The 13,486-nt window shown below is 54.1% G+C and overlaps 1 protein-coding gene across 7 annotated transcripts in view; it reads left to right on the top strand.

The window, feature by feature from the left end:
• The first annotated feature begins 445 nt into the window (after positions 1 to 445).
• The window catches only part of LOC122381994 (serine/threonine-protein kinase 26-like), a 69,986-nt gene continuing 56,945 nt past the window's right edge, over positions 446 to 13,486 (top strand). The window contains exons 1-2 of one of the 7 annotated variants that reach the window (XM_043366825.1): positions 446 to 470; positions 3,261 to 3,358. In XM_043366825.1, coding sequence (XP_043222760.1) covers positions 3,335 to 3,358 — 24 coding nt within the window. In that variant the 5' untranslated portion in view covers positions 446 to 470; positions 3,261 to 3,334. Of the gene's footprint in view, positions 471 to 582; positions 717 to 3,260; positions 3,359 to 6,291; positions 6,337 to 6,481; positions 6,610 to 11,619; positions 11,957 to 13,486 lie in introns of those variants that run through there. The other 6 variants (XM_043366824.1, XM_043366826.1, XM_043366822.1 and 3 more) reach the window with 6 other exon arrangements.

The raw sequence follows: 13,486 nt of genomic DNA, 5'->3' as shown, positions 1-13,486 counted from the left end.
ACTTTTCCGGTTTGTAATCTTCATATGTAGTTACTGCCAGGATTAGTTCCAGCATTGAAGAACTGGCGTGTCTTGTGCTTCCGGGTTCCTCTTCTCCCTCCCTACACCTGTCCTGTAAGGCTGGGAAGTGGAGGAACCCCACAAGGTGAGTAAACAAGGTGAGATGTCTCTATATTGACGGAACCGAATGATACAAGATACTTATGATTTATAAATAGGTACTTATATAGGTAGTTAATAATCACTCATATTTTGATTTGCTAGTGGAGTTTACCTCCTTGTCGCTGGTGCGCCATTTATGGAGCAACAAAGTCCAATGTGTTCGTTACTTAGTACTGAGCGCGCATTTTATCAATTCAACCAATCATTGATCAGGATACGCGGCTACCAGTTTTAGTGGGGAAAAATAGTTTTATGGTATCGAAATCCCATCTATGATAGTCTTTTCGCTTGAATTCCATCCTTCGTTAGTAAGTAGCTAAATTGTAGCGATTAAATTGTATACATTTGTTCATGTTTTCCTTCGAAGTGCCTGCTATTCAATTTCACTTCGGAAAATGCACTTCCGAGTGTAGCTGCTCAGAGACATCTAAAGAACACACATCCTTGTTGATGTCCTGATGGCTCTTGCCAGGATAAAATTGAAGGTCGGTGGGGGATGGAAAGTATAATATTCTGATTTTCATTAAGGTCGCGTGGAAACTAAGGTCTTCCAGGTAACTGAGCGCATGCGATTATAAATAGGATTCAAGTTTGCGCATATTTATAACATGAAGTTAGTGTTTCTTTATGAAATTTTCAATTCAATTCAATGAATTAGTACTTTTTAGCTCAGCAACCTGAAATGCAAAGCCGACTTGAAACCAGCATTTGTTAGCTAGTATTTCATTTTCTGGTATCCTTTTCGCCTAGCCCAAGTTTTTCATTATATTGCTAGATAATTTGTGCATTACCTTTCTATCAGAAAACAAGTCTACGTTTTTAACATTCTATTCAACTATAAGCATCTGTCACAAGACAGTAGCGGCGGAACACCTTCAATTAAGGGGGGCGCTGCCGACTTTTGGTCCCATTCTTTCCATGCAATGCCCATAGGGCTAATGTTAAAATGCCAAAATCAAAGGGGGGCACGCCGCACAGTGCCCCGGTGCCCTTTCCGTTCCGCCACCTCTGTCACAAGATATTGATAATTATACACATACAGGTACCTACTGACTAAGCTAGTAGTCACAGGATCAGAGGCAGACATTTATTGTTTTCCTTTCTGTTCATGAGATGCATTAAATGATATTACAACAATTCGCATGAGCTGCACAAAGCACAGCTGGGGTGTTACTAAAATACAGCTCTCACACATCAACATGCAAATCACGTAGGTACTGCCCCTCCCACTTGAATACATGGCATATTTTGCAGGGAGCTAGAAAAATATCCCAACTCACCCCAACATGATCAATCTGTCTTTACCAAAGCCTACTCCTTCTTCTGGCAGAAGGCTTTACTGAATAAGTTCAGATAAGGCTAGGTCTGGTATTCTTACCTACGTGACCTACGTTACCTACGGTGACCTCATCTCAGTGGACTACAATGATTTGCTGCATAATAAGTAAGCATCATTCTTAAATTAAGAACATGAAAAAATATTGGGAAAAGAAAAATATCCTTGAAAAGCAGTTTTGATATCAGTTTCATTATTTCTGTTAACTTGTGGCTAATTAAATCAGGTTTGGTGTTTTCTAGTTGGGAGGCGTTTGCAAACTTAAGTGAATGTGGAATGTGGACTATGAAGTATGATTTTTAGTCAAGTAGGCAAATGAAAAACTAAGTAATGTGATCCCTGCTTGTGACTGCTAGCTAGAAGTATTGAAGCAAGGGGATTGCTATTACCACTGGTAAATGTTTAGATGAAGTACTGTGAAGATAGAAAACAATCTAACCTGACCTAACCTTACCTAATTACCTACAACCTTGAACCTGCAAACCTATAACCCACAGACCTATAACCTACCAATCTAAAACCTACAACCTATAACCTACAAACCTAAAACGTACAGCCTACAACCTACCAGCCTGCAATCTACCAACATACCATTCAGACTTCATCTTCAGTCTTCACATAAACTTTACCACCTGCCACTAAGAAAAAGCTGCTTGACCAAGTTAACATGAAAATAACAATATTGGAGGAGGATTCCTGCATAATCTTTAAGTGCTGCCACTTGAATTGACACCACAATGGTCTTGGAAGCTCTGAGCCTGAAGATTTATAACTTGTCCTAGTTAACATTTCAGAGGGGCAGTTATATTATAATGCATAGGCATTTGTACATGATAACTCTGGTGGCAAAGCTTTCCCTTTGGATGAAAACATTCTTGCCATGAGAACTAATCTCATACATAATCAAAACCTTTGTTATCTTTTTAGCATAAGTGGTTGTAAATGCTTGCAGTATATTAAGCTTACAAGTGTAACAGGACCCACAAGTCAGTTCAGGCCACTTCATAGCTCTAACATGACTGCAGGCCTGTTTATAGATGAAAACTAACTTGGTATGAAATTAGCATTGAATTGGATTGCCTATCATTAAATGCATCACTCAAAAGTATGTGCTCATACTTCAAGGACCCACCACAGTGACAAACATTTATATCCATTCACTAGTGCCTGCTTATTGCTGATGTGTACTGTATATTGGTGCCAATCGGAATTTCTTTTCTTGGAATTCCAATTTTTGTCCAATTCCAATTTGGAATTTGGACGGAATTCTTAACATTTTTTGGAAATTAATCGGAACACAAGGCCTTTAAAATTTAAAATTTTAAAACGGAGGCCTTTAAAACGCTTTTAAACACTTTAAAAATTTATGCAAAAAATGCAAAAATCGTTAAAAATTGGAATAGCCCCCGCTTTGGACAAAATTGGAAATTTACTTGGCAATTTCTTGGAATTGGATCGGAATTGGAATTGAAATTTCATGAAATTGGCACCACTAGTACTGTACCTGATTTGATTTTGTTTTTTCTATGCCAACACCCTCTATCTCTCTTTTCTAGTTGGCTATTCAAAAGCCAATCTGTAAAAGTTTTTTTTTAACACTTACCATTCCAACATTGTTGTGTGTTGCGGTTTATATAGCCTTGTGTGTGGCTGATGAAGTGCAAAGTACCAAAAGTCACTACTTGTGTCTCTGTGAAATTATTGCTTCTGGCTACCTGTGCTGCTGATCGTTTATGAAGCTGTCGGTTGTTTTGTTTTGCAGCGCTTGTGCTTGGTATTGTGATCCGTCCCGGGGCCGAGGCATGTGAGCGCTGCTGACCGCTACATGGGAACACGATGGCTTTCAATCAGTCCACCTCGGTGAGTAGCCGGGCGCCGCCGCCGCTTCTGCTGTCCGTGCGTCCTCTGTGTTTGTTTGTTTGGCTCTGGCGCCCTTTGAGCCGGCTCGTCAGACTCCGCTGGCCACTGGCTGGGAGGGCCCGGCCGTGTCTCCGGCACTTCGGACGGACGGTCCGACGGGGGCATGGCGTTATATGACATGTTGGTAAATGTGTAAATTTGTTGATTCGCCTCTCGGTCTCGCCTTAGGCAATGCCAAGTTGATTTGCTCAGTATTGAGATATTTTGTTTTCTTTGCCGTTTCCGCAAATGATCACGTCAAAGAGTTAAAACTGGATTCTACTCTCATATTATACTCGCCGGGATTTGAATCCATGTATGGGTTTGGGAATCACGAACTATACGCTTTCAATGTGTATCGTCATGGTTATGAACCGTTTTCTTAGAGGTCCAGTGCAGAAATGTCCGTTTCCCGAGAAGCATCCTATCGTTCACTCGTACCAGATACACATGTTACACAGTGCCTTTAGATGAATGGTATATATTTGGAGATGGTTGGCATCTTTCTAAGCTCCGCACATGTGCACCACTATTCATGTGTCGTGCTGTACCGCCGGCCGCTTCCAGCAGCGTCAGTCCCACCCGGTGCCGCCCCGTGCCGTGCGGTGGCGCCCCCTGCCCGGTACGGCCGCTCCGCTCCACGGCTCCTTTCTGGGCCCGCGGTCCGCCCGCCAGCGACTCGGGGCGGCGAGTGGCGACTGCTGCCCTCTGTAGGTACTCGGCGACCGATATGTGCAGGAGGATTGCTATAACTGGTGGGACACTGGAGTGCTGCACTGGTCTGATCGGTCGGTGCTGACGAGGTGGTAGTTCACAGCTAGGGGATGGGTGACTTACTCGAAAAAACTATGATAGCAGATAATTCAGATATCAGCTAGCTACCGGACCCGACTGCCATCTCCCTGTCCGTTCCGTTCGCCACCTTCGGCCCTCCACCCGTCGCTACTCGTGTGTCCCGTGGCGCCCCTAAACTCACATCACCGTGTGACCCGTGGCGCCCCTAAACTCACATCACCGTGTGACCCGTGGCGCCCCTAAACTCCCATCACCGTGTGACCCGTGGCGCCCCTAAACTCCCATCACCGTGTGTCCTGTGGCGCCCCTAAACTCACATCACCGTGTGACCCGTGGCGCCCCTAAACTCCCATCACCGTGTGTCCTGTGGCGCCCCTAAACTCAGATCACCGTGTGACCCGTGGCGCCCCTAAACTCCCATCACCGTGTGACCCGTGGCGCCCCTAAACTCACATCACCGTGTGTCCTGTGGCGCCCCCAAACTCACATCACCGTGTGACCGGCGGCAGCCCGGTCGGCGGCCCGGTCACACAGGTTACCGCCTGCACGCGGTGCGCTGCCACCGTCCGACTCTGAGCGGCCGCGCCGACCGCCGGCCTTCGGAGGGAATCAGAGACCGGTCGGCCGGCTCGCCGTCACCGTCACGGGACGCGACGGGACGTGTGGCGGGGTGGGGGTCGGCGGCGCCGTGCCCTGTGGTGTCACTCTGTGGCAGAGGAGGGAGTCAGGGAGAGGAGGGGAGCAGGGAGAGCGGACGGCGGCAGTACGACCGTCGCTAACCCACTGTGCAAACGGCGACTGAACGGGGTGTAAATCCGCGGCTGGATTACTGCGGCCGAACGCTGAGTCAGGCCATGGATGACCTGGTTAGTGAGCCCATTGGTCACGGCTGTCTCCTTGTACTGATACTACCGAGCACATTGCGTGATAGCCGGGTATAAACGGAGTGAAGATTGGAAGCTGATGCGGGCTTATGTGCAAAACGGGGAAAGTATGAACGATCGTGCCATGTTTTTGTTGATGTCTTCACCGGCTATGACACGCTGGTCTTTTTTACATTATAAATGCTTAGCGGGCGTAAATAATGGCGGATGACATCACGCTGAGTGCTTACTCCTACCGTTTCCTTTCTCCCGTAACTATGAAATTAAACCTGTACTATTGCATCCGCCAGTGTTCTGCATGGCGCTATGCGTTTCACCATTAGCGCGTGTTCACTGGTAAAGGATAGCCGGTGACGCACGGCACAAGACATGTGCCGCGGTGTCGTATGCTAACAACCAGCACGAATCTGGACTAGATCGGAGAAAAAATGCTCGTGCCAGTGACGATTCGGTCATTAACTGCACGCCATAGCGTGGAGTCAAGCCTGATGGCACGCCCGTGCGATATACCGTGGCGGAAGGATCTACAAGTACCGACTGCCCCGTCGCTGTGTCACGCCTATATCGGAGAGTCACACCGGCATCTGTGGGCTGTGGCTTATGTGATCTTCCTACGAGTTCTCCTTTATACTAGGTCGGTAGATCAGAGAGCCTAAGGGCTCAAAGGTTTCAGTTGTCATCCAGGGCCCGGTTTTTGGGCGGTCACCACGAGCCGACACGTTTCGCTCGTGCCAACACGTATCGTAACCGGCCCGGTGACGGACAATGGCGGACAGATGGCCGTCATTGTGACCGGCGTCACCCGCTGGACGGGCTGTGGCCTGTGATCGGTGGGCTAGAGTAGGAGCTGGAGTACTCGAGTGGCCCGCTATTGAGCGATGATGTACTGAGTTGACCTTCAGACCAGTGACCCTTCTCCGTACGTCACTAGTGACTGGGCAGAAGTCAATTGTTTGTGTCGGGTGCTGCTGCGGTTTCAGCTGAGGCCTCTACTGCTGTGTGTTCCCTTGACGTTGCTCGTCTCTTGTCAGTCTCTAGTTAAGCGCCATGTCCGTCTGTTGGTCGGTGTCCAGTCCATCAGCTGGTCCAGCGCTGGTCGGCCGCGGCCGCCGAGCCGAGCCGCCGCAGCCAGCTAACGGTGTGAGAACGGACCGCCGCGCGAGCCTCCCACGACGCGCATACCTGGCCGGGCAGCGGTCTGCACAGGACGCCGTTTCCCGGCGCCGGCTGCTGACCTGACCGGGGGCCAGGGCAGGTCAGGTCGGTGGTGAGGGAGGTGGCTGAGGTCGGTGTTGGGGTGAAGGTCGGTCCTGGGACGGCAGCGGGACCGGCCGGCGCGCGGCCGGTCTGGGCAGTCCGCTGGCCGGCCGGGCTGTGATGTGGCACGGCCAGCCATCCTGCCGGCCGGCCGCTGCCGCCGCGGCGCATCACCGGCCGCCGTCCGCTGCGGCCAGTGCAGCCGGGACGCGCCGAGCGGCCAGCAGTGGGACCAGTGTCAGCGACCGGACAGTGAGAGCGCGCAGTGCAGCAGAGGTGAGCGCGGCCGACTGTGATCTGGTTTGTTAGTGACTCCGCGCCGTGCGTCGCGTTCTTCCGTCCGCCCGTCGTCCGGCGCACGTGGCCCGTTCGTCGGCCCCGTGACCTTGCCGGGTCGGCCGCCGCCGCCACGCTACGCCGGGGTGCCGGGTCGTGCCGTGCCTGGCGCCGCCGGCGGGCTCTCGTGTTGCATCGTTTTCCGACGGTAGCACGCCGCGGCCGCTGTGGCACCGGTGGTGGTGGTGAGCTCGGAGGCCTCACGACTCTGCCGTGTAGCGCCGCCGGACCGGTTCCTGGGTACTGCAGGAGAGGAGCTGCGCTCCCACAGCCGTGTACGGCGTACGGGCTGGGTGTTTGTGTCCGCCCCGCACGGCCAGTGGGGCGGCGGTGTGACTGGTTTTCCAGTCACACTGTGGTCACAGGTCACAGCAGCCACCCAGTGCAGTGCAGTGCCACCCAGTAAAGTGGTGGCTTCTGGTGGGATGATGCGTTTCGGTCTGACCTCCAGCACCCGGTCTGGTTAGGTTAGACGGTAGCAGTGGGGTGTGCACGCCCGTCGCTCAGCCCGGGCTGGGCGTGCACAGTGTACAGCCAGCCCGGTGGGGCGTGCACACCCAGTCCACCGGTCCGTGTTAACCCGGTCCTGTCTGACGGCGGCGCTCGGCTGCTCACGGCTCTCTCGACTGACCGCTGGCCGTCCCCAATCTGTGTCGTCTCGCCGCGCTGTCGGAGACGTGGGAACGCCGGGGACCGAGCTACTGCCCTGACCACGCAGCCGGGACGGGATAACGTGAATCACAGCCGCACGGAGTGGGTTACCGGGGCCAGCCAATTTCCCCGCACCAGGGAGGAAGATGGACGGCGAGTTCGGTCACGTCGGAGGAAGGTTGAACCGCGGAGTTCCCTCACCTTCCTCTGTGCGCCGTTTCCTGTGCCATTATTTGGATGCTGATGTGTGCGCTTAGTCAGTCTTTGGTGACAGGAAGAGTGGTCTTCCACCTTGAATGACGGATGCCCATGATAGCATTGTAGTGGGCTTTGGGTGACCGAGACCGGTTGGATGACCTCGCAGGTCGGTCTGAGCGCATTGTTTGTGTCGCTCGAAGGGACTGCTCAGTTCTCTGCGGGGGCTATGATGGCTGAACGTGACAGCGTTCTGATTCCATCCTGTGCAGGGTGAATCGGGCGGACGGCGCGGTGCCACCTGGTGCGGGGGCACGATCCGGCGCGGTGGCGGCGTCCACCTCATTATGGCGGTGGTGCGCGGCGACACGCCCGTCCAGCCCAGCGCAGCGTGACCGCCGGCCGGCCAGTCCTCGCCCTCCCCCCGCCGTGCTGTGGTCAGGTTCGGTTGGAGGCTGACCGCCAGCCCTGCCCTGTCCTGCCCCCTGTCCGCTATCCGGCAGTGCTGTGATCAGGCCGTCAGCCCAGCTAGCCCTGCCCGTTGTCCAGTCCTCCGTTCTGCTATGTTCAGCTCGGGGACTAACTGCAGCCCGCCCGTCGTCCGTTCTGCTGAGGTCAGATGTCTGACTCACCGTCACCGATACCGGGGCAGTGGCGGACGTCACAGAACGACCTTGGTACCGCCGGGGTCGCCGCTGCCGACCGCGATAGACCCCCGCTCCCCGGGACTCCTTCACAAGGGCGGTGACGAGTGCTTCCTCAAATGGACATGGCTGATAAGATAATCCGTGTTGATGCAACATCATATCAATGTTTTCTCAGTGTATTTGAATTTCGCCGGTGGCACCGTTGTCTTCACTTTTCTTTGCCTGAAAGTTCGACATCGGTAGTATAGAACCTAAGTAATATAGACCCTGTAGATGGCCTTGATCTAGACATCGAAGCGGCTGAAAGCATCCGTAATCAACCGTCCAATTTCTTCAATATCTCTCCTAATTGCCGGAAACGGTCGGTTCCCGAGTTACCCCAGTAATTGTAGCCTTTCTCTTTGAGCCGATGTTCCACATAGTTAGCAACTGCAACTCGGCTGGACACGCCGTCTCTTTCCACGGCTGGCTGCCTCCGCTCTGTGCACGCGTAATTTATTTTCTGCCGCTTAATTAAATCACTTTCGGCGGGGAGAAATTCGGCTCGTCTGAATGCAACTGCCGGCCGGCGATAAGTGCTGTCGGGAGATGGGACGACGGGCGGTGGACGGCGATGGGGCTCCTTTGTGGGCAGGGCCGGCCGTCGGACGATTGGTCACGCTGGCCGCCCGCTGAAGGGCTGAGACGGCTTCTCCCGATGGCGCCGACCGCCAGACGTGACAGCAGACGACACGTGTCCGCTTTCCACACAATGGCTGACAGAGGTCGGACCACTGCACTGTGCCGCAGCACGTATCTCCATCGCGGCGGCTCAGAACGGTAGTTTATCTGAGAGTAACTATATGCACCATCTGAAGGCTTCCGATTGTATGTCTTTTTTAGACCGGTCTTTTATTTTCATGTAGCTTAGTTTCCAAAATACTCGGAATAACGGTGAATTGAATGAGGTAGCTATCCGCATTTCTACGGTTTTGTTAGCGGGTCTGCTATCGCTTGATGCAGAGAAATAACCATAGCATTAATGCTAGGCAATATTGCTTCGGTTGATTGGAAACCCTAATGCAATTTTTCCTGATAAGCCTTCCTCCAGAGAAGCTGCAGTGAAAGTATTCCCTAATCAGCCCCTGTGCCTTGACCCGGTGATACGGGGACGCCGAGCAAATTAATGCGCCACGCTGGCCAAAGTGATGCTGATGTGAAACTCGTGTCGGGTCTATCAGCCACCGCGGGCTACCGGTCGAAGCGGTAATGGACGCCGAATATCCACTCTTCCCGAGACCTTCGACGGAAAGTGTTTCCCCGAACGACCCTCCCCCGTCGGATGATCGCGACGGATCGGCGCTCTCCGTCGGCACCGTCGTGCCTATCGGCGGCGGGAAAGACGCTCCACCCCCATTGGAAGGGGTTTGGCTGCCGCGAGTCGGCACTGAAACGGTCGACAGTTCCGTGAAATGGTCTCGGAAGCGCGGGGGGAGGGGGAGAGAGAGCCGAGCGATTCCTGGACCTTCCAAGGAAGCCTTTCCGGTCTTCTCAGCAGACAGAGCTCATGTCGGGATTGGCGGACGGCTGGTATTTGTTTTCTCAGGATTTGGGCTGGCCTGAGGCACTAAATTGCTCAGAGGCCTACCAGCTGGTATCGGTCTCAAATGGGAGGCTTCTGGGATCAGACTGTGATGCGCGCGCTGCATCGGAGTAGCCGGGTGTCGATCTCTTACATTGTTTCTGTATATTTTTCTAAACTGGTTCATTTCCCTTCTTCCCGCTCTCTCCCCTCGCTGTTATCAACTTACAACTAATCACCGGGGATCACTCCTATCCATCGCTCTCTCTCCCGATGCAGTGCGTCCTGTCATCCAGTCCGACCCGACTCATTCCGCGGTCCGAAATGGTCTGTCACTCGGCCTGTCTCTCAGTGTCCGGCCCTGTCGAGGCCGAGGTCGGCGTCCCATTGCCCTGAAAAGGTCACAGCCTTACACAGAGAGACAATCTGAGAGCGTCGTGCTGCGCAGGCCGCCGACACCGACACAGCTGGACCCAATTGAGACCAATCGGGTCAGCCGGACGGCCGCCGGGTGCAACACAGCACCGCCGGCGCCGGCCCCTGTCCTCCGGACGGCGAATCAGTCCGCTCGAACTGGTGGCGTGTCGGACCTCTTACCAGCACTCGGGCACGGCCAAACAGCTTCGTCAGATGAACGAACTTAAATTGTTACATGGTTCAAGACAGTGAGCTCTATCGCATGTCTAAATGAAAGTGATTAAAAAGAAAAGCAAGGAACTTTCGCCGTAATCAGGACCTCTAAAACCCATCCCGTTGTGTGACCTCGCAGCCATCTGCACCCTGCAGCCCACCGGTCGACCCGCGCTCCCTCCCCCTGCCGGTCGGTCCGCCGATCTGCTCGGGATGACGGACTGTGACTGACGGGCCGTGACGGACTGGCCCAGTTGGCGGCAGGGCGGCCGGCCTGCGTGCGGCCTGAGCCCGGCACCGGTCACACCCCCGAGGGAGAGGTGTCACACGACCCGCGCTGTTTCAGCTAGTCGTGTCCTGTGTGTGGCGCATTTGGTCACTGCTTTCGCTAGATCTAATCCTAGTCGCCGAGGTCACGCTGGGTCCCAAGCCGGACGCGATCGGGCATCTCTTAACCGCCCCCTCTCCCACCCGAGGTCACAATCAATTCGTGTCTCCACATATCAGCGGCGACAGGCTGTATCTCCAGCCGGCGGGCTGTACCGTCAGCCGTGGCAGAGATAATGTAAACATGAGCGGCGTCGGCTGTCCCCACTCCTCCGTGCATCTGCGCTGCCGGGACGATACGGCAAATAGCTTTCTGATTGTTCCACGGCGACGAGCATGGAGAAATGGTGGTCCATCAGAGTGGCGGCATCATGATGTCGCAAAGCCCGTCCCCGGGCTACATATTGTCGGCCATGAGGGCTGTCTTTTATCCGACCGCAGATGGAAATTGAGATTGGTTGGAAAGTCGTACTGTGTCGCCTGTTGTCAGGGAGGATCTATCAGAGAGGACTGTCGTTCGAGGTAGTGATGATGAGATGACTGCTGGTAAAATGGTCGGCTGTGACGCCTCTGGCTTGGTGTCGCATCGATCCCTTTCTCCTCAGTTCCGTCGGAGAACAGTAGCCCAGCGTATGACACAGCTGCTGACGTAGGGCCCCGTGTGAAGGTCTTGTTGTCACTAAGACCCCTAGGCTGTGGGTCGCCCCCTCCCGGGTCGTAGGTCGCTCCTCCTGGGCCGTATCGCAGGTCGCCTGCTGCCCCCTGTAATCCCCGGGAGCAGAGGTCGTGTCCTGCCATCACCGCCGTGGATTCTAATCCCCCGAGCGGCCGGCTCGTCATCATCCGGCCTCCCTACTAATGCGTGTCATCGTCGCCTATCGACGCGCCCCTATCTAATCGCCGTCCGGCTCTGCCGGCGAGAGAGCCGATCTGCGTCACTGTGAGCCGTGACGCCGACCGACGCGGACGTGACGTGACGTGACGGACGTGACGGACGGGCGGTGTGCGCGGAACACAACAGCGGTTCACCGGATCACAGTCGGCGGCGCGGTGGTCTGATCTAGTGCGTCGCACAGCGAGTGGAAGCCCTACGAGAGGCGGAGAGAGGCCGAGAGCGAGGAGAGAGGAGGAGGGGAGTGCGTGTGTGGAGCGACAGTGTCACTGAGACAGCCGAGGAGGCGGACGGTCACCTGGGAGAAGGTCGGATATGAGGTCCCTTTCGCGGGGCTCCGTCAACATGGGCTCGGCCGATATGGACCCGCTGACTGACACGGAGGTGAGTGGGGAAGGGAGTGATGGGAGTGTGCGAGGATGGATGGCGTTTTACTGGATGAGGATGCTGTGGTTTTGACTGGTGTGTGCTCAGCGGAAGTCGTGATTTTAAGATGTGCTGCTGGTAGTTGGTGCTGTGTGTACTGTGTAACGCTATGATGCTGTCGTGACACAGTGATGGTGACGTGTGTGATAACTGATGTGACTGACTGATAACTGTGTGTGACGTGTCCCTGGTGTGTGCTTTTATCCTTCGTGACATTCGCGCCGCGATGGCTGTGTTATGTCTCCTCTAGTGTGTCGTGTTAGTGGTGTGTATTTGTGACGCCTGTGATGGGCGCTCTGCACGCGACGCTCGCCCGTTAGGCGGTATTCCGTCGTTCTGTGTCACTGTCTGTCGCTGGCTGACGACTGGAGTCCTCTGTGACACAGCTCTGGCCTCCGGGGCGTGCGGTGGAGATTACAGCCCGGTATGCGATATCAGCGTTATGGGAGTGTCACTAATGCCGACGACCTGTCGTTTAGGAGACGGAGTCGTGCGTGCGTATCTGTAATGGTGGTCAGAGCAGTTGGAATGGTGCGGATCATTTCGTTTTCCGCGGTAAAGCAACACCATCACCCTGTCAAAGCTTTTAGTCAGATGTCACCCATGCCGATGTATGTGAATTGAAACTTACCTGTCGTGAATTTCTTAATGGCCGGGATCATTTTCGCCACTCATTCGTGTCCCCATATTTCACCAGACCACCTTTGAATATGGTGCATACATGCTAATGCACAAATATGTGTAGGTATTATGCGTCGTCGTTGAAATACTGTGCTTCAAGTTCGCTGTTTTGAATTTCAGTCTTCGGCAAGGTCAGCCCAGTGACCTTTCTGTCAAGGTTAGGACGAACAAAATTCGCTGGGCCTGCATTTCGCTGTCATGTACTCATCAGTATTCAGCGGTTCCCAGTGCTCTCTCTAGGCGCGGACTGAAATTTGTCTCTGCTCCGCCACCCTGGGGAATGTTCCCCGAAACTCTGCCGGCCGCCCGGGGGGTCTCCGCGCCCCGGGCAGCCTCGGGCAGCGGCCGGCACCGCCACCTTCCCGGAAAGGCCGCGCCCTATTGCACGCTTATCTAGTTAACACATGCACGGCGCCGTGGCATTATGCTAAAGGCGGACCCATTTTACATGCGGAATGAACAGCCCGCTTGGATTGATGCGAGCTCCGTCCCACTGCCGTCCGCGTGTGATGTGATACAGCGGCGCTGCACTCGGCTCTGATGTAATGTAGCACCGCTGTCTTACTGCGTGTCGTACTTCTGTGATACTGATGTCGCGCCGCTGTCTTAACTGCGTGTCGTACTGAGCAATGCTGCGTGTGATATGGCGAGATACTGCTCTGCTCGCTAACGCACTGATGCCACACTTTTATTGTGCTGTGACGCGTTTTACTGTGCTAATGTAACGTGCTCTGTGCTCTGCTGTGTCGCACGATGTTCTACTGTCAGCTGTGCTCTACTGTGCTCTACCGTGTTCAGTCATACTCA

Source organism: Amphibalanus amphitrite, unplaced genomic scaffold (assembly GCF_019059575.1).
Source record: "Amphibalanus amphitrite isolate SeventyFive unplaced genomic scaffold, NRLGWU_Aamphi_draft 000132F_arrow, whole genome shotgun sequence".
Taxonomy (NCBI): domain Eukaryota; kingdom Metazoa; phylum Arthropoda; class Thecostraca; order Balanomorpha; family Balanidae; genus Amphibalanus; species Amphibalanus amphitrite.
The sequence above is the reverse complement of the archived record's forward strand: the minus strand, read 5'-3'. Positions and strand labels throughout refer to the sequence as shown.